Source organism: Salvia miltiorrhiza, chromosome 4, assembly GCF_028751815.1.
Source record: "Salvia miltiorrhiza cultivar Shanhuang (shh) chromosome 4, IMPLAD_Smil_shh, whole genome shotgun sequence".
In the NCBI taxonomy this organism is placed as follows: Eukaryota; Viridiplantae; Streptophyta; class Magnoliopsida; order Lamiales; family Lamiaceae; genus Salvia; species Salvia miltiorrhiza.
The window spans coordinates 6206245-6230651 of record NC_080390.1 but is presented as its reverse complement, the minus strand read 5'-3'; the positions used below and the strand labels follow the sequence as shown (position 1 = coordinate 6230651).

Here is a 24407-nt window from a genome sequence, read left to right as displayed (position 1 = left end):
AGCAATTTCCTTCAAAGAAATCCATCTCTCTTTCTTTCATCTTTCTTGTCGCCATCTTTGATAGAGTTAGCTGTAGCTTGTCTTCCACTAACAGCCCTTCTATTTCAGTTGGCGTCGCTACCTTTTCCGGCTCGGGCTCAGGCTGCGGGGGCACGTCCTCCTCCGGGGCAGTGGGTTTCTCCGCCACCGGCACCTCCTCAGCCGCGCATGCTGCCGCTGTCGGCTTTCTCGCGGTCTTATCACTGGGCACGAGATTCTCAGGAGTGGTCTTAGTTTTCTTCGCTGTGCAGCAGGTAGTGTAGGTAAAACTCCTTTGTAGTTTCTCTTATATTATTGTCGAACTTTTAAATTGTGTATAGCGTGGAGAGAATCGGCAGTGAGAGGGGAGACCATGGGGTTGCGCATGCAGGAGGCGGCGGCGTCGCGGCTGGCCTGCAGCTGGGCGCGCTTGAGCTGCTGCCGCTCCTTCTTGTGCGCGTTCTGGTGATCGCCGAGGGCCTGCGAGTTGGTAGTCGTGCTCGCATTCGGTGTAGTAATATGCTGCCGCTCCCTTCAATGCCCCCACCACAGCTTCAGCTATTTCAATCGCGACTCTTTCCTGAGCTTCCATCGTGCTAGCGCCAAGATGTGGTGTAGCAATCACGTTTTCATGCTGTACCAACTTGCTATCCTTCGGCGGTGGCTCGACTGTGAAGACATCTAGTGCTACCTGTGCTACAATGCCAGCATCAATGGCCCTCACCAATGCTTCTTCATCAATCACACCTCCACGAGCAACATTTATAACTCTAACACCCTTTTTCATCTTCCCCTTACTTTCATCATTAAGAATTTTTGATGTAGCAGCGGTGAGTGGCATGTGAAGTGATATGAAATCGGCTGTCGAAATAGCTTCATCAAAGCTCACAAGTTCTACACCTATTGCACGAGCACGGTCAGCTGGGGCATAGGGATCATGCGCAATGACATGCATACCGAGCCCCTTGGCACGCCTAGCAACTTCTGAACCAACCTTACCGAAACCCATCACTGCCAGTGTCTTGCCAACAAGAGACACACCAACGTATTTGTTCCTCTCCCATTTACCAGCTTTCACAGATGCGTCGGCTTGAGCAACGTTCCTCGCCATGGCAGTAAGCAGCGCTATTCCGTGCTCCGCAGCGGCGACGGTGTTAGCAGTCGGCGCATTCACCACGAGGCAACCGTGCTCGGTCGCCGCCGCCAGATCCACGTTATCGATCCCGACGCCAGCCCTTCCGACGACCTTGAGCCTCCCGGCGGAGGACTCAAACACCTCGCGATTCACTTTAGTCCCGCTCCTCACAATCAGCGCGTCGCAGAGCGAGATCTTGGTGCAGAGCTCCTCGGGGCTGAGGTTGTACGAGCAATCGACGTTGGCGAACTCCTTGAGGAGGTTCAACCCGGCCTCTCCCAGTTTCTCCGACACGAGAATCGTCGGCTTCGCGTCCATGGAGAGGACGATGAAGCGGCGGGGCTGGTCGCGGTGGTGGCGGAGGGAGAGAGATAGAGAAGAGGGTGAGGGGAACGGAGGAGGCGGCCCTCTGGCGGCTGTTTCCACCGGGGAAGAAGGTCGGCGGCTGTCCCTGTGTGAACCGAGAGAGAGCGAGAGCGGATTTCTTTTGTTTCTCTGCTTGGCGAAAGCGGAGTGGACCTGGAGAGAGGGGCCGAGGAGGAAATGATAAGGCGGCGGCGATATTGGGTGGTCGAACGGCGAATTCTCGCTGGAGAAGAAAAGAAGGGGAGTGCGAGTTACGGATTTGATTTTGTGAGAAGAAAATGGGGATTTCCTTGGGAGAAGTATGGGGATTGGTTTTGGGAGGGTGCAGACAGTATTGAGAGAGAGGTGTTTGGTTTTAGTGAGAGAAAGTAAGGGGAGATGGGCCTTTTTTTTTTTTTTTTTGAGAGTTTAGGAGTGGGCCGATTTTTTTTTGCTTTTTTTTTTTAATGATTGAATTTCTCCTTTTATTATATATATATATATATATATATATATATATATATAATTCAATCTTGCCTCCTTTTGCTTGCCTCCTTTTATCTTGACTAGAATTTAATTCACATTTTATTTAAATGCAAATAAATTTCTAAGTCTGGATGTGTTGCTTCCTTGCAGTGTCACGATGGTGGTCTTCAAAGATATTGTGGTCAAGGGTCAAGACTATTTGCTGATTTTGAGTGATGATGAGCAAGAGACGGAAATGGGCATGCATCTAAGAGTATTTCCGGCATTGATAGGCCACTATGTGAAACCTTGGCCCAAACTTTTGAATTCTCTATATCAGTCGGAATGGACCAGCGAGATCAGTTTGAACAAAGCGTCGAAGGCTCATACATTGCATCCGGCCCGTCCTTGGCAAAGCAAGGAATCCAATTTTCTATTGACTTTGAGGCGAAGGATCATCGATAAAGATGCCAAATGGGGAAGGGTTACAAGCTTTCGTGGGGAATTTCATTTCTTTGAAGGCTATTGGGAGTGGACTGAAGATATCCTTAGCCGCTGCGGGAATGAACTCCGAGTTGTTGGTATCTATGATGCAGTTTATGCCTCTCTTTTCACTTATGATTGCCAGCCCGAGATGGTTAAAGCGTTCTGTGAAGCTTGGTGTCCTGCGACGAACACCATTCTCACTTCATCTGGCGAGATGTCTATTTCTCTATGGGATTTACAGTATCTATCAGGGCTTCCGTGTACCGGGACACTGTATGATGAGGTTGTACCCTGCGCGAAAGAGATTCTTGGCAAAGATCAGTTTGGCAACCCGTTCATTCCCTTGAGTTGTAGATATTTACTCTCTGCTTACTATTCTCTTAAGTATCGTGATGGCAAGGATCCTAAGAGCTCAGTTTCTATCGATGAATGGATCAAATTTTGGTCGAAGAAAGCTTCAAAGTATTCTCATCCTCCTGCTCGCAGGGCAAAGAAATCTCAACGCCCCAAATCGACTCATAATCCGAGTGGTTCATTTGAAGCGCATCAACCATGGTCTTCTGAAGAAAAGGCTCCATTCATCGAGCTTGATGCTAGTGACAAGTATCACACTACTATGTACTTGGCAGCTCATATAGCTTGCTGGTTGTGTATCTTTGTTTTTCCAGATGGTGATGCCATGTCGATTAGACCAACCTCTTTCAAAATGGCAAGTTTGATGGCGTGCAAACAGAAAGTTGCCCTTACAGCTCCAGTTCTAGCCAGCATCTACAAAGGGTTGAACACTATCTCTAGTTCTATGGAGCCTTCTCTTGTCCTGGTGACGCTACCCTTTCATTTCATATATGGTTGGATAACGCTCTATTTCAACACTCACATTCCCCTTCCAAGAAGCCTTGGTGTCGCCAAGATGACTCTATACTCAGGCGAAGGAGCTGCGAAGTATTATCTGCCTGTTGCGTGCCGCGAACGAATTCAGTCGTACAATTCGATTCGTTGGAATTGTACCACATTCACTAAGGAAGATGACATTTTCTATGTCGATGGTGAAAATACAAGAGAGATTGAGCAATGCTTCTTCATGGCTATTCGCTCGAGTTTTTTTGGTTTGCCGGCTGGATGACCACTTCATCGTGGAGTCTTATGGTCCTCACCGCTTCAGCCGTCAATTTGGCTATTACCAAATCGTACCCAGCAGCCTTACTCAGAACATTCGAAGGACATCTTTGGAAGAAGGTCTCAACCTTTGGCGCATGTGTTTGCTGCACAGATCGCGATCAAGGGCATGTTTTCCACGATCTTCTTTGGACATGAAGATACATTGTTCAGTCGACTATAAGACTTGGTGGGATAGGACGTACAGATTTTCTTTTGAAAACAAAATCTCTTCTCCGGCTCATATCACTTTTAAAAGAAAAGATCAGGAAGAAGCAATCAACTCCAAAGATGGAAAGAGGAAGGTCGTCTCTACCACCCTTATAGCTGATTCTGGTAGTAGCAATTCTGAGCGTAATTGGAAAAAGAAGAGAATTGCGGGGTCCTCAAAACCGGCCGAGGGTCACGTTGAGGAAGAGCCAACTCTAGTGGATGCCGATGTGAACAAGGTCTTTCCTCATCTCTTATCTTCTTTTCGTATTGATATATAATTTCCATTCTAATTGCATCTTCTTCTTGCCCTTTTGTAGACTTTGAAAGAAGTGTTTGGAAATAATCTTGAGAAGGGCTCACCAATCGACTGTGTATCCATTGAATCCAATAAGTCAAACGAGATTCCTTGTCTTGCTAAACAATCCCGCCCCCGACCAATGCCATCATGTGGGGCGCCTTCCGAGTTCAATGCCACACGCATGATCGATGATGAACTCAAAGTCGTGCTGCAGGATCATCTGGGGGAAGCTTCGTGACAAGGTTGAGAGAACCAAAGTCGAGTTTCTATCGGCGCTTGAAGACGAGATACGGAGTGGCCTTTCCCGTATGAAGATTATTTGTGGTCTTGACCTTTCCAACCTTGAAGATAGTATTGATGAACTATTCTCCAAAGCCACCACTTTTGATAAAGTAAGATCGGCTTCTCATGAGATCAATGAAGGCCACACACTCAAAGTTCGAGAGGTCAAGGTTTGCCTTCAAGAGAAGTTTGCCAAAGAGAAGAAGGATGCTGCGAATTGTGATGCTTTAAAAGTGGATCTTGATGAGTTGGAGAAACGCAAGAAAGAATTGTTGGTGTCTTTGGAGCAGCGAAGCCTGATACTCAAGACTACTCGTGGTGAGATCAAGGTACTCAAGGAAGACCTGGCCAAGCTTGAAGAGGCTTCGAGAAATGATGAGGTCTTGAAGAATTTGGAAGCCTCGAAGCTTTCACTAGAGTCTATGCAGCAGATTTTGAGAGATCAAGACCCTTTTGCTTAGTATATTGCATTTTTATCATTCCTCTTTTGATGATTCTCATTTGGTTTTTCGTGGATATTTTGACATCTTCTCCCGATGCTTGTGCTTCTTTTGATGACTTGATTTTTTTTGCTATTTTGGAATGAAACGTCTTTTGGTTTTACATAATCAACTTAAATCATAACTTGATGATATAAATTGAAAAGAGTCAAACACAACTTATGACTGAACTTAGAAATTATCTAAGCTGCCTACGTACCCTTTTGAAAGGGATCAAGTCAAAACGTAGTTCATAGGATCAACAAGTGTTTGAGATTGGGTGCCGTGCACAGTTTATACTCATGCGGGCCAGGAGTAACATGCAGTTTAGGCTCGTGCGTCAAGGAGCTGTCTTCATACACTCCATTTTGTTGCTTTTCTTCATCTGACTCATTTTTTGGCTTTTCTGCTTTTCTATTTTTTTTTTTTGCTTTTTATGCTTTCCATTTTTTTTTGGCTTTTCTATTTTTTTTTTTATTTTTTTTTTTTTGGAACTATATACATATGTACATGCTTCAACTTCTACCACCCTTCAAGGATAGTAGTACTTCAAGAACTTTCCTTTGAGAGTGATAACAATTGGCCTCCTTGCAGCGAGGGCCGTGTCTCCAACTTGAAAAGAGGGCGCTCGCACTACTTTGTTGAAGGATCTTGAAAGAAGAGCGTGATAGTATTTCAATTTTTGCTGGGCTTCTAGTCTCTCTTCATCCAGAGTTTCCAGTTCTTTGGGGCTCAAGTGCGAATTCTCTTCTCCAACGACCATTTTCTCGCAGGAGGTGATATGGTTTGCTGTGACAACGTCTTCATCTTTTCGGCGAGGATCTTTGCAATCAAAACACGTCTTTATGCTTTCATTTCTCTTGCGTATGAAGGCTATATTCTCTGCAACGCTTGTTGTGATAACGCCACTTCTAACGAGACTTGCAATTTCACGGCGCACTTGACTTTGAGTAGTATGAGGAAGAGGAACTGGATTACTAGCACTATTAGTAGTGTAGTAAGAGGAAGCCACACTTTCTCTATCTTCTTGATCTATGGCATCTCGTGTGAAGATGGTTGTCTTCATTTTGGCCTTCAATTCTTTTCCACATGATATGAGCAAAGTGGTACACCTCTTCATACGAGAAGGAATCGAGCTCCTTAGCTTTTCTGTTATGTCCAATTCATTGGCCCTTTTTGTCACGTCCTTTTTCCATGACTTGCCTTTGCCAAGCCTTTTAAAGACAGATATTCGTTGAGCTTTTCTTTCATCCAATCTTTTGAAAACAGAAACCCTTTGGGTTCTCCGATTGCTTGAAGATTTCGGGATTTGCTTGGTGCTAGCATAGTTAGCAGTGGCTCTCTTGATGGCAATACGAATGGGGCTTTGCACCATGTATCCCAAGCCTGCCTTGGGATTTTGGCTTGTATTAGCAGTTTTTCTCACATAAGACTTTGACGTGGAGCTTTCTTGGGGATTGTATCCAGCATTCACAAGGAGTTTGTATGCCTTCGGACCAAAGTGTTTTGAGAGTTCTTTGTCTGAGAGATCTCCATGTTCTGTGGCGCCACTTTGCTTTGGTTGGACAAAATCTTTGAGTGACTGAGGAATGGGCTTTTTGGCATCAATCTTAGTCAAAGGGATGGTGAAACCTTCCATCTTTGGGCGAGATTCTTTCTCTTGGCGGGATCCTGACTCCTCCTGTGGTACATCCCTTTCCACCATTGTTGCTTTAGTTCTTCCCAAATAGAATTGAGCATCGGCGAAATGTGACTCTGCTTCTGTGAAAGGTTTGTGATCACCAACCACTTTTCTTACGGTGCCATTTTGATAGTATTTGAAGCATTGATGCAATGTAGAAGGAATGACACCATTTTCGTGAAGCCATGGTCGACCCAGAAGCATGTTGTAGGATGTCCTTGCATCAATCACATGAAGCAACGCTGTGGACTCCATGTCCTGCATCTGCAATCGCAGCCTTATAGTTCCAAGAGCTCTTTGCCCTTCATGGTTGAAACCTTGAATCATCAATCGACTGTTTGACAGCTCTTCTGCTTGGATTCCCAATTGCTTCAAAGTCCTTAGTGGCAAGATATTGACTGCCGAGCCTCCATCGATGAGAATTCGATTGACCTTTTGCTCCTGTGTATAACAACTCACGAACAATGGCCTGTTATGAGGTTCGAATCCAAGTTGCAAGTCTTCATTGGAGAATGTGATTGCCAATGCATCATCGCCTTCTTCCATGTTTATTTCAGGTTCTTCATCTACTTGGTTGGATGTATCATACAGGGTTCCAATACCTTCTATTATGTCATTCAAGTCGGTGGAGACCATATTTACAGTATTAGCGTCTTCTTCAAGAGATATTTTCCCTTCTCGGGCTAACCGCATGACCCTGTCTTTGAAGATGAAGCAATCATGTATGGGGTGCCCAACCAGACGATGGTATTTGCAATAATTTGGATCGTCTGTCCTCCCTGCTTCATTTGGTCGCTTCATTTCTGGCAACTCGATAAGCTTTTCTTTGAGCAGGTCATCAAAAATTCCTGAAACATCAGAGTCTAAGAAAGGGTATTGCTTTTGTTGCATTTCTTTCAAGGTAAGTCTTCTTTGCCCCATGTCTCGGGAAGAGTTCTGATTGTCTCGTGGAGCATTCTGGTTGTCTTCCTGATTAACTTCTTTCTTTAGAAATTTCACAGAAGTTGCTTTCACTGCCATAGATTCCTTCTTTGGTGCTTTGTCATATGGTTTTCCTCCTTTCTTGAATTCTGGCTTGAATTTGCTAGACTCCTGGATTGGTGGTCCTTCGATCCCTCTTGCCATCATGCTCAACTCCATATCATGAGCTCTAGTGGCTAGTTCCTCCAATGTTCTTGGCTGGATTCCTCGCAGAATATATTGCAAGCCCCAATGCATCCCTTGAATACACATTTCGATGGCAGATGATTCAGACAATCGATCCTTGCAGTTGAGACAAAGGTTTCTCCATCGGTTGATGTAGTCAATGACTGGCTCTTCTTTGAATTGACGTGAACTTGTGAGCTCCACCATGCTGACAGTTCTTCTAGTGCTATAGAAGCGGTTGAGGAACTCATGCTCCAGTTGTTCCCAACTATCAATTGAGTTTGATTCTAAGTCGGTGTACCAATCAAAGGCATTACCTTTCAATGAGCGAACAAACTGTTTGACCAAATGATCTCCATAAGTACCAGCGTTGTTGCATGTTTCAATGAAATGAGCCACATGTTGTCTTGGATTTCCTTTGCCATCAAACTGTTGAAATTTTGGTGGTTGATAGCCAAGAGGCATCCTCATACTGTCAATTCGCCGAGTATATGGCTTGGAGTAAGTTAACGATGACTTGGAGCTTCCATCGGAGTTATTCTTCATTGTTGCTTCGATGAACTCTTTGAGTTGGTCAATGGGAATGAGGCCACCAGACGAGAAGAGAATGTCTTTTCCTGAAGGCCTTTTTCCATCACTCTTTGATTTGTCTTTGGAGATTTCTTCATCGTTATTCTCTCCATCTTCTTCGCTTTCTTCGCCTTCCCTATCGTTGTTGGCGTGGCTTGAATCTCCTTTTTCTCCTTTAAGCTTTGCAATCTGGGCATCTTGCTCTTGGATGTGCTTGGTTAGAGATTCAACCATCTTTGTCAAGTTCAAGAGTTGTTCCTCCATGGTGGAAGTGTTTGTCATCATGACACTTGCATGGAGTTGATAATTTTCAGTGGGGAATGTGAAGCTTCTCTCAAAGTTGTCATCTTCTTCATGGATAGATGGAAGACGGGAGGTCGACTTGGACACCTCTTGCATCAATTTTGCTTTGCTTCGCGTGATCACACCGATGCTTTCCGAAGAACCTTTAGATGAAGCTGGAGCAGTTGCATTTGGTTGAATGGACATTGTTCAAGATTTTTGGTGAAGAGTAGAGATGAGAGGTAGAGATGTCCCACTGGGCGTGCCAAAATTTGTAAACACAAATTTTTGTATTTCAATTTGATAAAATACAAAACGCGTTACAAAGATAATTTGATAGATTTGAAGATAGATTTATGCGGGTTGCAATCTCTAGTTAATCCTCTGATTCTTCTCTTCCATTTGATTCTTGAACAAGCTCGAAGGTTCTTGAAATACTTGTTTTGATGACGCCAATCCAAAGGACTCAAGTCATGATTTTGGATTGAACGTTGAACTTGATTTGATTTGAAGAAGAACGTCCTTAGAATTTGTAAGAACGCCTTGAAGCCTTTGAACTTGATTTGATTTGATTTGAAGAACGTCCTTAGAATTTGTAAGAACGCCTTGAAGCTTTGGGACTTGGTTGATTTGATTTGAAGATATACTTGAAGATCACTTGAAGATATACTTGAAGACTTGAAGATATACTTGAAGATCACTTGAAGATTTGATGAAATTCTTGAAGATGCTTGGAGCCTTCAATTCTTGCACCACTTCAACTTCAACTTGTGATACTAGAGAGAATTCGTTATGTCCTTCGAACTTCCACTTCTTCAAGTTGGTTCTAATGAACACCCCAACACCTCTATTTATAGATTTTAGAGATGGGCTTTGTGGGCTTTATGGGCTTTGGGCCTTCATACATGGGCCTTAGGGCTTTAGGTGGCCAACAAGCCCATTAATTCATTATATTAAACATTAATCATATATATCTATTTAATTAGGAATAAAATCCCATTTAATAAAATAGAAAATATAATTGAATATTTAATTCATGAATTTACACATGGCACGATTTAATTCGACGACAATTTAATTGTCTACACATGCCCACTGCCCAATTATACAAATCGAAAATCCTAAGTAAATTTGAACATCACCAAAGCCAAATTCACCCAATCTTCATACATACCCACTGCCCAAGCCAAATTAGAGCAATACCTTCACTTATTGGGGTGGCGCGGCGGCTCCAAGCGTGCAAGGCGGCGCGACGGCGGCGTGGTGCAGGGCAGTGAGACGGCGAGGCGCAGGGCGGCGCGACGGCGAGCGGCGAGTGGGGTTTACACGTACCCATGCTTCATAGGCTAGAGATAAACGGCGAGTTAAATACCGAGATTAAAGTTACATCCTTCCTGCCGTATACACATCGACCGATTGCTTGCTAGCTCAAAACGGAAATTACCAAATTCAGTTCCACCTGAAATAAAAGATTAGGATGGAAGAGCGTTGCTCTGTTAATAGCCCTCGACGGATTCTGAGCTTCTCCAAGACCCGAGCGGCCAACGTGTCGTTCCCTGATGCCGACCACCACTCCCCGGCGGAACTAGGCGTCTCCGGCAAGCATGGTCCCAAACCCTCTGAGGTTTATGGGTTCGTCGGATCCATCACCACTGTTGTTTTTACAGGTACGATTCATCTGCTCATTATGAATTTTATGTAGAATCTGCTCCATTTCTATGGTTATCCTTCCTATTTTGTCTTGGACTTGTTGACTTTAAATGGTGTGAGTGATGTACTCCTGTGGAAATTTATGGGTGATTGATTTTTAGGGCTTCTCATGCTGTTCTAAATTCTGATATATATGATCACTAGAGTTTAAACCTGCTCGACATAATTGAAGTACTATAATGAAGATAAAAATCACCGGAGTCATGTTAGCTCAGTTATGCATTTTTCTTGATTGCTTGTATATATTACGTGTGTGGTTTAAGATCCAAAGGAAAAAATAAAAGTATTATGTGTGTGGCCTAATTGTTAAACTGACTAGTTTTTATTGTTTGTAGTCTTAGTATTCTATTCGTCATCATTCTTCAATCATAAGATCTAGTCGTAGCTTGATGAATCTTAAGGATAATAAGATAATTAGAATAGCATCTCTAAGACTCTTAACACATTCTTTCTTCTCCTGCAACAGTCATATTCATTGTATGGGCGTATGTTCCTGACCATTGGTTGCATTCTATAGGGATCTATTACTACCCAAGCAGGTTAGTGTAATGGAATGTGTACTTGCATTTCAGATTTTGAAGCTTTGTTGTTAATTCTCTCTAAAATGCATATTAAAGCTGAGGAGTATTATTTTTGCGGAATTCACAGGCAACTGGATTGATTTGTGTCCATGAATCACACATTGTGGCTACATTATAGTGCATGTCACAATGTCTTCTATGAAGCACGGTTTATGCCTTGTAAGCTTTTTCAGGTATTGGGCGTTGGCTGTGCCAGCTTACGTGATGGTGACAATTTTACTGGCCATCACATTTTATATCGGCATGAATTTTATGGCAACTCCTCCTCCTACCTCCTTAAATATAATGTTTGGTAAATTGACTTCTTATTACACTACCATATCTTGTTCCTTGCCTCTAAATTCTAATTACTTGGGGAAAATAAGGTGTAGAAAGCTGGTCCAGAATCAGAAAGTATTGATGAACATGCATTTTCATGTCACATCAAAGATAATAACCTTTTCACTTCTGCTCTATTTATGCAGATGAATTTAGTAGGGAATCGCTGAGTGGCGTCCCTTCAACAGAGGACGATGAGCAGCCAATCGAGCCCATAACTGACATAGGCATTAACAGAATTAATGAAATCATGTTCGACAACCTCAAATGAAGGTGTTTGATGCGATCCGATCAATCTGCAATCTACATGTATTAAAGTAAGAACTTTCTCATTTTCGGATTACTTATTAAGTTTCTGAAACAAAATTAATCCTTGGAGAGCTATGCATTGCGCTACGTCCAGATTCACATGCTATTTCTTGTTAGTTTATACTTGAGTATTTACACTTACCATTTATGATTATTTATGAATATATTTGACAAAGCGAGGTAGCTAATCGATGGAGGAAAGTGTTGAATTATGGAGATGGAGGTCAGTTTTCAACTTGCTCCCAAATTTCACTTCATATTGTTGGGAATATCAGCTTCCAAAATACTATACAATAGAGGAAAATGTGAAATATACCCTTAGTGTTTCCTCAAAGGATCAAATAAGCCCTTCATGTTGAAATATACCCTTAGTGTTATGCCATTTTTTTTTTCTCGAAGCATTAATAATAAGAACTAATTACTAATTTTTCATTAATTTCTTTATACTTAAGGTTCCTTTTATCACTCTTTATTTTTTTTTACGAAATTTTCTATTAAATATTTTAATTATTATTATTATTATACATTTTGTTTTATTAATATATTTATTATCAACATTACTGTTTTTTTATTTTTATATAGATTAAATTTGACTTTATTATTCACCCAAATTTCTAGCTTCAGATTGTAAATCTCAAGAGCAGTGTAATTGAATAATTTAAGACGGAATTTATTCAATTTAAAATAAATAAAAATAAATAGATATGTAGAAGTACAAATAAATGGATAAATATATAGCTAGTTCTTATTGTTAATGCTTCAAAACTAGAATAATGTACAAAACTAATTTGATTTGGGCTCACGTTTACGGTTTGACGTTCCTTTTTTCCTTAATCTTTGGGCTGCCTGAGGCTCGAAAAAAAATGAGGTTTCATGTTTAGGTCTCGAGCTGTGTAAAAGGTCCTAATTGAAAAAATTAAAGAAAAAGAAAAAAAAAATTGAAACCCAAAGAAACCATAACTTGAGTATTTACGATGATTTGAGTTAGTTGTTGATTCATCCATGCCGTGGGACCACTTATGAATCAAGGCATGTATTGGTCTGACCACTAACGAATTACGATGGTTGAATTAGTTTTGATTTTTGCATTTTTCATTTAATTTAAATGAAACAAATTTAAATAACACGGTTACTTAAATTAAAATTGTACTAATTTAAATTACTGAATGTAAAATACGTAAATTTAAATTAGTAAATAGAGCCCAAACTATAGTAATTTAAAATTGAAAAATTACAATAATTACAAAAACTGAAAATTAATATAAGTAAAAATTTAATATCAGTAAAAACTAGAAGTCCGAACTATAGTTTTAGAAAATAGAAGCCCAAACTTTTTTTCTCTTTTTCTTAACAGAAGTCCAAGCCCAACTATAGTTTTAAAATTTAATAAGGGATCATTTTATTTTTTGATAAATTACATAAGTAAATAAAGAAATTTTAAAGATCGAGCGACGGAGGACTCGAACCCAGGACCTTAGGTCTTGACCTCCTACGATTAGGCCAACACACGCACACAATAAGAGATTATTTATTAACCCTCATGTTGCTTTATCTTCATTCTGTCTTCTTCATGTTTCTCTTCAGTGGCAGCCGCAATTCTTGAAAACATGTATGATTTTTTTTTTCAACGCTTATCATACACGCACCTTTCATAAAAGGCGATGAGCCGAGCTCATTTCATCGTGCCAGGACTCAAGCCATCCCTCTCGACATTGATCGACTCATAACTTGGGTTAATTTGAGTTGGGCTATGAGCCGACCGATGTGCATGCTCTGATTTTTAAAAGTCATAATTTGAAAAGATTAAAGAAAAAGAAAAAGAAAAAAAAAATTGAAACCCAAAGAAACTCTAAATTTTGATTTTTTTTGAAGACTCTACCCTTCATGCGACAGCCAAGCAAGGAGACTTAGACCGCCTCGGGGCTTGCACCTTTGAGCTATTGGAAAACACCTAAAGGCTTAAAACACATTTTAAAACCTTGATTAAGGGTTTATTTGTACATAAAAATACTTAAGGGCCTTAGTTGATCCTTAATGTCAAATTGCTCACCACTTTCCCAAAATTCAACGAGTCTAGACCTCGTCAAAACCTCTGGAAAAGATAACCATAGGGGCATTATCTTCCCCTACTTTCATTTCTTCCAAAGTAAATTTATGTAAAGTCGGAAGGTCATGATTGATAAGCAGAGATAAAATTAGATGAGAATTGAATGGATTTTAAGAAAGAAATGATGATGAGAATGGAATAGAATAAAATATAGCATTTTTTTTATTGATAGGAATGAATGGATATAAATGAATAATAATATTATAATAATAATATTAATAATTAGTATTTTTAATTATTATTTATTTGCAATATTAGTATTAATATTATAGTGATTAATTATTATTATTATCTATTAATTATTTGTTTTGTTATTTATCATCATTGTTTTACTATTATTATTATTATGATGATTTATTTATTTATTATTATTTCTTTTTATTTTGGTATTATGTATAATAGAGGATAAATGCACCCACTTTTATATATGAGTTTTCCTTTAAGAGCATCTCCAACGCTCTCTTTTGCGTGCCGGATCAAGCCGGCACGACACTTGTGTGTTGCGCTGGGGTATATATGATTTTTCCTTTAAGAGCATCTCCAGCGCTCTCTTTTGCGTGCTGAACCGAGCCGGCACGGCACCCGTGCGTCGCGCTGGGGGGAGGAGGTTCATGTTGAATGCCAAGGATGGTGCCGGGCACGAAGGTGAAGAAAGGTGTTAGCGTATTGTGCACGTGCGTAATTTAAGAAAAATAAAAAAGAGAGAGAAATAGGAGAGAGAGTTGCAATGGAGGAGGTCCCAACAGATGCAGAGAAGAAGAAGAAGAAGAAGAAGGTGTCTTTGAGGTTGAGGAAGAGGAGAGAGAGTTGCCTTTGAAATTCATGCTAATAACCTAGAATTAGGGATAAACACGATAGAATATGGTACGAAACAAAGTTATTTTTTTCATATCATTTTAAAAAAATAGAATATAAATTACATTGTGGCATCCGGTGAGCCATATCACGTTTCTGGTAATCGAAAAATAGATGCGTGATATATTTGATAAAAACTTGATAGTTTGAAGGTTTAGAGAACATTTCGAAAGTTTCAGGGTATTTTTGATAACGTGGATATAGTTCAGGGGTTTTCATGATATTTACCCTTATTTTTTTTCACGAACTTTGAGAATTGTCAAAAAATACACGAACTTAAGTTCATTTTATTTTTTCCCATGAAATATATTGTTAAAAAAAATAATCTAAATAATACTTTTATAATTAATAATAAATACACGAATTTTGACTTATTTTGATTTTAAATCAGGCATCTCGAATTGACAACTTTTGTTGAAGATATAATTTTTTTTAGGGGAAAACCATAGAAACATATTATTTCAAATCGCGATGAACAATATCTGTAATATAGGAGGGGAAATCCTAATTCCAGATCATTATACCATCAGACCAAGCAGCGAAATTCACTAAATAATGAGTGACTTTATTTGCCTCACGACGAACATGCCTAAAATAAAAAATAATTCTCTCCTTCGCAAGAACAAACGCCTCAAATAAATCATCACATAAAGAATCCACTCCCTTGTAGTCTTCGTGAACCACATGCACCGCCAACATCGAATCGGAGTACACCACAACCGGGCCAAGATCATTCTCTAAGCAAAAATTGATACCCAAAAGCATAGCTTGCAATTCGCCCATAAGGATAGTCTCCGTCCGCCCAACTCTGTGAGCAGCAGCTGCAATAATTGCACCAGCCCAGTCGCGAACCAGAAACCCCACGCTGGCAGCTCCACTGACGTCGTGCAAAGAGAAGTCAACATCCCCGGAGAATGCCGCAGCGAGAAAGAATCCAGCGACTATCTCCTTCACACGGTAACAACCGGGAACTCCAAGCACCTGCTCTCTAGCTTTCTTGAAGGCTGCCAGGTAGTGCTTTCCTCCATTAAGACTCTCAAACTGTGGAGAAGAAACCTTTCCATGCTTAACATCGCATAACCAGCGCCAAGAACTCCATAAGCTCATACAAAAGAGCTCAAAACCCTCCATATCCATCTTCTCAAGTATCAATTTGCAAATCTCTTCAAGGGATAATTATCTACATTTGTTCAAAAATACCACCAAACCGAGCTCTTCCAAGCCCGAATCACACTATCACAAAACAAAAGGCAATGAACAGTAGAACCCCAATCTCGGCAACACCACGAACACACACTATTAACGGGGAATATGATGGCGGGCCAAGTTAGAATCTGTAGCTATAAGATTCTGTGTAGCTCGCCAAATAAAAATCCTAACTTTAGGAGGAATATTAGCGAGCCAAACTGAGCTCGTTTTTATTTTTGGACGACGAGTGAATAGTAAACTGAAATTTTTCGATAAACGAATAGAGCTCGTTTATTAGAATTTCGAGAACGAGCTTGCATTTTCTATAGTTATATAGAATTACGAGTGTGATGAAAGTGAGTGGGAGTTGAGAGGGCGAGTAACGAAGAGTATGGGTAGTTAGTCGTTAAAACAAGACGAAACGAGATGTTTAACGACTAAGTGGGGATTAATATCCTAAACATCTAGACCTACCCTACCTTAACCCCCCCCCCCAACCGCCCAAAGCCCCCTCTTCCCTTATATTGGCGGCTGTGTGTCAGCCAAACACTTTAATCACTTTCACTCTCACGCACTAACACCTAAAACACACAACACTCACGCCATTCTCCATTGAAGCTTAGTTGGAGCTTTCAAACTCCGATTTGAGTGCCGAGACGAGCCCCAATCATCTTTTCGATCACATATCTAGGTAGGTGTCATCTCTACCTATGTTTTGATGGTTAGATTTTTGAGTTTTGTCGACGTTGAAAAACGTCGATTTCTCGACTTTATTTTGAAACGATGTCGGATCATTGTGAATTTTTAGTATGTTGTTCTTAGCATATAGTTGATCATGTTTAATGAAGGTAGCAAGAACGGAACGAACTGTAGCTACGAAACCCATGAGGGCAGCCCCGTCTTTGTTCACCGTTTAGCTCGTCTTTCAATTTTTGTTTGATCGTTTTGACTTGATATTTGTGCTTAGGAGTATGCTAGGATTCTTATATTTTAAATTCATATTTTTCCAAGCATGAAAATTTGTATGATTTTGTAGAGTATGATTGTTTATTTTCGTGAAGTATGGGACGATGCATGATAATTTTTTTTGAGTTTATGTGTTCTAGGATGTCTCTTGAGCATGTTAGTTTAATTTTGAAGTTTGGAGTAATGATAGAAAAGAGAAGGATGAGAACCGAATGTTTGTTGAGCATGAGTAAGTATTGAGCTTTTTGAGCTGGCGTGTGAATTCCAGCTCTGCTGAGTTTGTCAGCTCTAGCGTGTGGAAGTCAGCTTTGCCGAGTTTGTCAGCTCTGGCGTGTGGAAGTCAGCTCCGCCGACTGGTCAGCTCTGCCGAGTGATTTTCAGCTCTGCCGAGTGGTCAGCTCTGCCGAGTGATTTTCAGCTCTGCCGAGTGGTCAGCTCTGGCGAGTAATTTTCAGCTCTGCCGAGTGATCAACTCTGGCGTGTTATTTCCAGCTCTGCCGAGTGGTCAGCTCTGGCAAGTGATTTTCAGCTCTGCCGAGTGATCAGTTCTGACGTGTTATTTTCAGCTTTGTCGAGTTTGTCAGCTATGGCTGCCAAGTCAGCGCTGGCAGGGCAGTAGAGTTAAAATTGTTAAGTTTTAATTCCTTAATTGAGTTTAAGTTAATAAATGAGTTTTCTTTTATAATGACCCTTCTCCTCATCGATTCTTCGTCAATAAAGGTCCAGGCGGGAAGTGATAGCAAAAGAGGGAAGTAACTCTACGCCCGTAGTGGGAACGAATAAGGTGGGCTTTCCTAAAAACGTATATAGAGATCCCCTGCATACAGACCTCTTATACGAAATGAAATGAATGACATGATATAATTGTTAAGTTTCGATTTTATGAAAATGATTAAATGATGAATGGTTCTTTATGAAATAAAATGAAGTGAATGAAATGTTTATGAATGATTGTCTGCCAAAAATGTTTATGTTTTATGTATGTATCCTATCTGTGTTGGTTCGCCAACAATAAAGGAAATCGAATTCGGACCCTACGCTAGCCGAATGTTTGTTAGTAAGGGTTAACGTGTACACTCATGGAGACCGCGAGTCGCTTGCGACCGGTCTTGGCGTCTATGGGAGGAGGCCTCCTCCCCGACGCTTGACAGAAAGGACAGATATGGATCATATAGACTGAAAATGGATGCATCCAACTTTATGAAATGAAAGAAAATGTTTAGTAAGCACGGGTCCTTCAAGTAAAACCCTGTGTGTTATTGTTGGCAGTACAATAATTGATATAAAATGTTATGTTTCCGGCTTATGTTCACTGAGTATTTTTACTCAGCCCTGCATGTTGTTTTCCCTAATGTGCAGGTTGAGCGGGTGATGGAATGGAGTGGAGTTGAGCGGATGTACCCTTTTTACATAGAACAATAATGTAACCTTGAGTATACATCTTCATATGTATAAGTATAACTCACACGTATTTCCACTGCAAGATACTCTGATTAAGCTAATGTTTTATTTCTAGTATGATACTCTTTTGTTGGGTAATTCACTTTGATGGGCCTTCCCGAAAGAACGTTTTGTATTTGCCCAAGTGATCAGTTATGATCCTAGTGTTATATAATATATGTCTCTTTTCGTAAAATGTTTGATTGTTAAGTAAATGCCCCTTTCTTTCCCCGCTTCTTAATCCCCTTCCCGAGTCATAACCCCGGTTAAGCCATCCTTAGGGATTGCGGGCTGTGACAATCGTTCCCCAACCTTGATAAGGGTATAGATTCAATAGCTGCCACTTCGAAAGGGAGAAAGGAATTAGCGAGCTTTTCCTTATCCCAAGTTCCATTCTCAATAACCTTTTCTACCAAATTATCAGAGTTGTTCCCATTAGAGCAAGCTGGAATACCTCTACCATGCATAGGAATCCACTGGTCCTTAAACGCTCTAATCTGCTTTCCGTTGCCAACCCGTCGTTTCAGGCCGCCTTTGAGAAGCTCACGTCCCCAAGCTATAGAACGGTAGGAATACGACGAAGTACAAGAGAGTTGAGCATTAAGCAAGTCACCATATTTATAATACCTCCCTCGCAACACCCTTGCTACCAGCGAGTCCGAAAATTTCAGCAGCCTCCATGTTTGCTTAGCAAGCAAAGCTTGATTAAAAACAGACAATTTTTGAAAGCCCAAGCCTCCTTTCGACTTCTGCGAACAAAACTTGTCCCAAGACGACTAGTGCATTAATTTTCCAGACTCCGACTCCCCCCACCAGAAATTCGAGCATGCCCGTTCAATATTCGAACATATAGCCATCAGAACTTTAAAACAACTCATGGTATAAGTGGGTATAGCTTGAATAACTGATTTAATAAGTATCTCATTTCCCCCAGCCAAGAAAAACTTATTCTTCCATGAGCTAAACTTCTTAAACACCCTCTCTCTAAGGTAGTCGAACTGGACTCGCTTTTGGTTGACAATGAAGGTCGGGAGTCCGAGATAAAGAGAGTGACCCGAGGTCTCACAAATGCCCAATGTATCCACAACCATCTCAATATCGCGCCGTGCATGGGCTAAAAAACACAACCGACTCTCCATATTCACCAGCTGACCCGACGCCGAGGGGTATAAGTCCAGAATATTCTTAATACACCGTACCCCTTCCACAGTAGCTTTAAAGAACAAGAGGCTGTCATCGGCAAAAAATAGGTGAGAAATCGATGGGCTAAGCTTAGCCACCCTGACCCCTTCCAAAAGTTGACGTCGCTCATAATGATACAAAGCGGCAGACAGGCCCTGAGCACAGATCATGAAAAGGAATGGAGACAATGGGCAGCCTTGTCGAATTCCTCTCGAAGGAGTAAGAGAACCATACACCTTCCGGTTAATAACAAAAGAACGTCACCGACATCACACAATCCATACTAATCTCAACCATAGAATTAGGAATTTTTGCTACTTATTTTGTTTTTAATCAGGCATCTCGAATTGCATGACAACTTTTGTTGAAGATATAATTTTTGCTTGTATATATTATCCTCCTAATTCGGGTTGCATTTAAAATTTATATCACGTCCGTCATTTTAATGCTTCATTTTCTATTTGATTTTTAAGGAGATAATTAATTAAGGGTGGAAATTTAAAATATCCATTAATTAATGCTTCAACTTGTTACCACTGAAGATATTCTTTAAAGCTCCATACGGCTTTTGCTTGGAGAACCACACAACGATCCGTTAACAACACCAAAGTAGATTATGTTTTTAAAATTAAAACAAGAAAAAGAATATTATATAATTGAAGTAGAATTCAAATTAAAATAATGGATTCAAAGATTCCATTTCAAAGTCCAAGATTTCTGGGCAGAATCATGAAAAAGTATGGTCGTAGTATAACTTTTAGGATTGGGTTTGCAGCGTCTTGATTCATTGCATTGCGTAAAACATGCATACAAGTAGCTGCTGATTGCAAGGACAATAAATTAATATTTCAAAATCGTCAAAAAAAAAAAAAAGAGGACAATTAAATTTTATTTATTGTTTTCTTCAAATACTAATATCTACATTCGTTTATTGTTTTTGTAATTTTAATGCTTTCAATTCTTAATTTTTAGTCCAGATTTTTTACTCAAAGATGAATATGGCTCCCACTCTCCTATAAGGCTGAAAATGCTGCATATGGGATACATGTTGGGAACAAAAAAAAAGAAGCTAAATATGACCCTTATTGATATAAAGAGGGCGTACACGAGAATCATGAATTTTTATGTATAAAATTTATGTTTTGCGGAAAACTATATTCATACATATATACTGTAGAAATATAATGATGCAGAGAAATGTGTGGTCCGTTCATTAAAATTCACAAAATATCAGAAAAAAAATGCAGGTGATAGTGAAATTTCACCGATTTACAAAAAATTATCATAAGAATATAAGAGAAGGAAAAATAAACTCGTAAGATTTTATTTATCGAAATTCAAAATACACAATAAAATCTTATACATGTAGACTAACAACTAAACAGGTCAAGCCCGTAAATAGAAGCAAAAGACATAAACAAATAAAAATTCTAATAATTAAATTAAAGTAATAAATAAAATGCTAGTATATTTATTGTTCTCCATTATATAGACATTAATTGAAACGTATGCTTGTATTGTATGTGGAATAAGAGTGATGTGCAATTTTTATGAATTTCCCCCAAATATTCTTATCTTTATTTTAGGAAGGATACATGCATTCCATACCCTTTATTGGCTTATACTAGTGGAGGCCATATTCAATTATTCATAAATTTGGGCACCTTTTCAGTGGTTTAACACTTCTATGGGGTTATTCTTGATTCATTTATTTTAGGAGTTTGGTTCATTTGACCAAATCTTTATAATTCTATCGATTAAAACAAGACCAAATAAATGGTTGGATGTTTCACACATATAACTAGGAAAAAAAAAATACAAGTATATGGATGTATATACTTGTACATTAAGTATAGATACTTTATGATTTGTAATTTTACGTTAAATATGACTTTTATTTTAATCATTCCATATATATATATAGGGGGCCGCTCCATCCCCCAATTTTAGAGCACGATCTGGTGCGTTTATTTCATCAATCCTATGTGGCTGATATTATATCTGGAGGGTGATTTTTTTTTGCAGGGTTCGAATCCTGAAGGGAACATAATATTTTAAAATTTGTTATTCTTCAGTATATACTGCATTGTTTATCGATATATAAGTCTTATTCATTACCAATTTTTTAAATTTTATTTTTCATCAGTATATACATCTTGTTCGTTAGATATATATGTTTTGTTCATTAGTATTATATGTCTTATTCATTGTCCTCATGTTACACGAAAAATAGGGAGTCTCACTGGAGCGTGCTCCTATATATATATATATATATATATATATATATATATATATATGGATATGTATGTATGCCGATGAACTATAATATGAAAAATAAAATAAAACATAATAAGAAACTAGTAAAAAAAACATTAATTAGGGTACAAAAAGAAATTAAAAGAAGAAACAATTAGTATTAGTGAAATCTCAAGTCTAAACACAATATATTTCCTCATCTGTCTTGCTTAATTTGAAAGCGTTTATTTCTCGATGCACGAAACTGTAAAAAAAAAAGAGACTGTTAGAAGCCAATTGAAAAATAGCAACTAGTTGTTCTCAATCAAAAATAAAAACAAAAATTGCAACTATAGTACGAAATTATAAGTAAAATTAGTGAAGTTTAGGGATTAGGGAAAAATGTTGATTGTGTCAGATCCTCCCACCTAAATCATATTTCGACAAGATTTCCCTGTCCAAGATAATTCTATTAAATTCAATGCTACATAATTTTCCCTCTATATATGTAAGTATAATGCATGCTACCACCAAACTCAAAATACATGCTTCATCACTCATCAACTCAAAAAATAATAAATTTAATTACAATGTATGAAAGAGAAGAAACGAGGTGGCGCGTGGAAAAGAGGGATGCGGATAGGCGTTCCAACGGGTGGCTGCTGGTGGTGCTCGCCATGCTTGCCGTGTCGCTGCTGGTTTTGCCACCAATTTTGCCTCCACTGCCGCCGCCGCCGATGCCGCTCATGCTTTTTCCGGTGGGGATAATGGCCCTTCTCATGGCGCTGGCCTTCTCCCCTACTTAGCTTATTACATAAATATATAGTATTTGTAGGACAGTCGAGACTTGAGAAAGAAAAAAAATCCATTTCATATGCATATATAGTCACAGAAATATTCCATAGATTTTCTTACATTTTTTTTTGAGAGAATTTTTTTATGGTTCTGAATCACATCTACACACACTTCATTTTTAGTTTATTTTGATTGGTTCGCCAAGTGAGGCTTCTATCATGTTACCTTTTTTTCTAATTTGTTGAAAATGGTATTAGCAGTGCTTCTCGCGGTGCCAAATTGAAGAGGAGACTGAATGGATTTCCATTTAACTCCAAAACTGGGAAGAGCTACATGGAGAAAATACTTAAGTCTTTTTTGGAGAAAACAAAAGTTTAGGACATTTTGTAGAAAATACTCAAAATTTCGGATATAAAACACTATTAACCCTTCAAATTATCTTATTTGATTTGATCTATTTTGTTCTTAGACAATTATTTTACACTACATTAATTATGTGTTCACACATATTTACATTACAATTTTATTATCTTAAATAATCATGTCAAAAAGAAATTAGTAAAGTGAAACCGAGAGAATACTAACCAAGCTTATCTTTATTAAAATTCAGCTTGTACTAACACTGTGTTTTATGCATTCTACATTTACCATGGAATAAGAAATAGAGTTTCAGTGTGCGTGTGTTGACCTAGTGGTAAAAGGTTAATGCCCAAGATTTAAGATGTTAGGTTTTTAAGTTTCTTTATTTATTTATATAATTTATAAAAAAAAATGAAAGAGAGGTGTTGGGTTTGCTAGTAATATGTAGTATTTTCTTAGTACCTAGAAACTACAAAAATGCAGATACAGAATATTTAGAACAAGAAACTTTTAATTTTCTTCAAGGAAATAGAAATTGCCAAACTAGAAGGAAGAAAGGGAACAAAGACTTGTCATAAGATGATCCGACATTAATCACAAGCATGAGGTATTGGAGAGTAACACTATATTACGATTAACTTACTGGACTGAGCTCTCCCATGGTTGCTGTTGTAAACACCTGCAACAAAGCTGCCATTTTCAATCTATTTGCATTAACAAAAATAGATTAAGTAGAAAGCTTTAGGATGTAATGGCTGTACAATCAGTCTCTTAATAATAAGTATCCCTTTTAAACTAGTAATATATTGGATAACAAAAAACTGACCTCATCTGCTGTGCTGTATGGAACTCTGATAAACTGATACGTCGCTCGACCAAAACTAAGTTTTCGTTCACCGCAAGGTCCATGACCTAAGGAGAAAGTTTTATCATAAAGCATACCACAGGCATATGTATGATTCTTTGCAAATAAGCATCATACATGGAACTCAGCCCTAGATATCAAGGTCAGCCTGATGTAAGAAGTAGAAAAGGAAAATTGTCTAGCCAACAAGACAAGAGTAGTATCTTAGACTCTCAGTTTCAATAAAAATGTAAAAGAATTAATAAGCAATTCGTTATGTATAAGAGCAGCCTGATTTTCGTCCACAAAGCTGAAAATTAACAAAACAAGTTGGAGGGATCGGACAAGATCTGAAAGTAATAGAGATCTTAAAAGGTGAAATCATATTTTCTTGGTATACAAGCATAGCACAAATTAAATAGGAGTTTTGTGTTATATTAATGAAATACGATAGGAATATGGATAAATGTCAAAGAATAACAAAATTCTTTCTACTGCACAAAATTTCTGTAATCACACCAAACTTTGGAGCAGAATATTTGTTGTGACAGAATAGGATTAAAGAGCACAATCAAACAGAAAACGTAAAGAAGACACAGATTTACGTGGTTCACCAATTTGGCTACATCCACGGGCAGAGAGGAGAACAAATTTTATTATGTGGCTAGGGTTACAGATTACAGATCTCAAGTATATATAGTACTTTGATAAAACATCCAAATTGGGCTTAAAGCCCAAAACTACATACCGTTGGGCCGAGGGCGTCTCCGCCCCCCGGACTAGCTTGGTGAACATATCAGCAGGATTATCAACAGTACCTACTTTCATCACCTTGATTCTCTACTCATTCCTCAGAAAATGATACCTCACATCAATATGTTTGGTCCTCTCATGATGAACTTGATCCTTGGTCAAACAGATTGCACTCTAACTGTCACAGAACACAATAACTTGATCATGAT

At 39.0% G+C, this 24407-nt stretch overlaps 3 protein-coding genes and 1 long non-coding RNA gene across 5 annotated transcripts; 3 read left to right on the top strand and 1 right to left on the bottom strand.

Annotated features, from left to right (window-relative positions):
* Window positions 1–310: 310 nt before the first annotated feature.
* LOC131022440 (D-3-phosphoglycerate dehydrogenase 3, chloroplastic-like) lies at window positions 311–1536 on the bottom strand. Its single transcript, XM_057951926.1, has one exon. The coding sequence runs from the start codon at window positions 1469–1471 to the stop codon at window positions 326–328; it is 1146 nt and encodes a 381-aa protein (XP_057807909.1). The 5' UTR covers window positions 1472–1536; the 3' UTR covers window positions 311–325.
* Window positions 1537–2141: 605 nt separating this feature from the next.
* LOC131022439 (uncharacterized) lies at window positions 2142–4976 on the top strand. Its single transcript, XM_057951925.1, has 2 exons — window positions 2142–4053; window positions 4135–4976. Exon 1 carries the CDS (start codon window positions 2142–2144, stop codon window positions 3570–3572), a length of 1431 nt encoding a protein of 476 aa, XP_057807908.1. The 3' UTR covers window positions 3573–4053; window positions 4135–4976.
* A 4672-nt stretch (window positions 4977–9648) lies between these two features.
* On the top strand, window positions 9649–11648 carry LOC131022441 (phosphatidylinositol N-acetylglucosaminyltransferase subunit P). 2 transcript variants are annotated; one of them, XM_057951928.1, is made up of 5 exons: window positions 9649–9897; window positions 9960–10222; window positions 10732–10804; window positions 11020–11138; window positions 11311–11648. In XM_057951928.1, exons 2-5 carry the CDS (start codon window positions 10033–10035, stop codon window positions 11433–11435), a joined length of 507 nt encoding a protein of 168 aa, XP_057807911.1. In that variant the 5' UTR covers window positions 9649–9897; window positions 9960–10032; the 3' UTR covers window positions 11436–11648. The 2 variants fall into 2 exon arrangements, with proteins under 2 accessions (XP_057807911.1, XP_057807910.1); XM_057951927.1 differs by having other exon boundaries at window positions 9650–10222.
* Window positions 11649–21738: 10090 nt separating this feature from the next.
* Window positions 21739–22783, top strand: LOC131022438 (uncharacterized). The gene is made up of 2 exons (XR_009101295.1): window positions 21739–22204; window positions 22502–22783. It is a non-coding gene; the product is annotated as an uncharacterized LOC131022438 (long non-coding RNA).
* Window positions 22784–24407: the final 1624 nt, after the last annotated feature.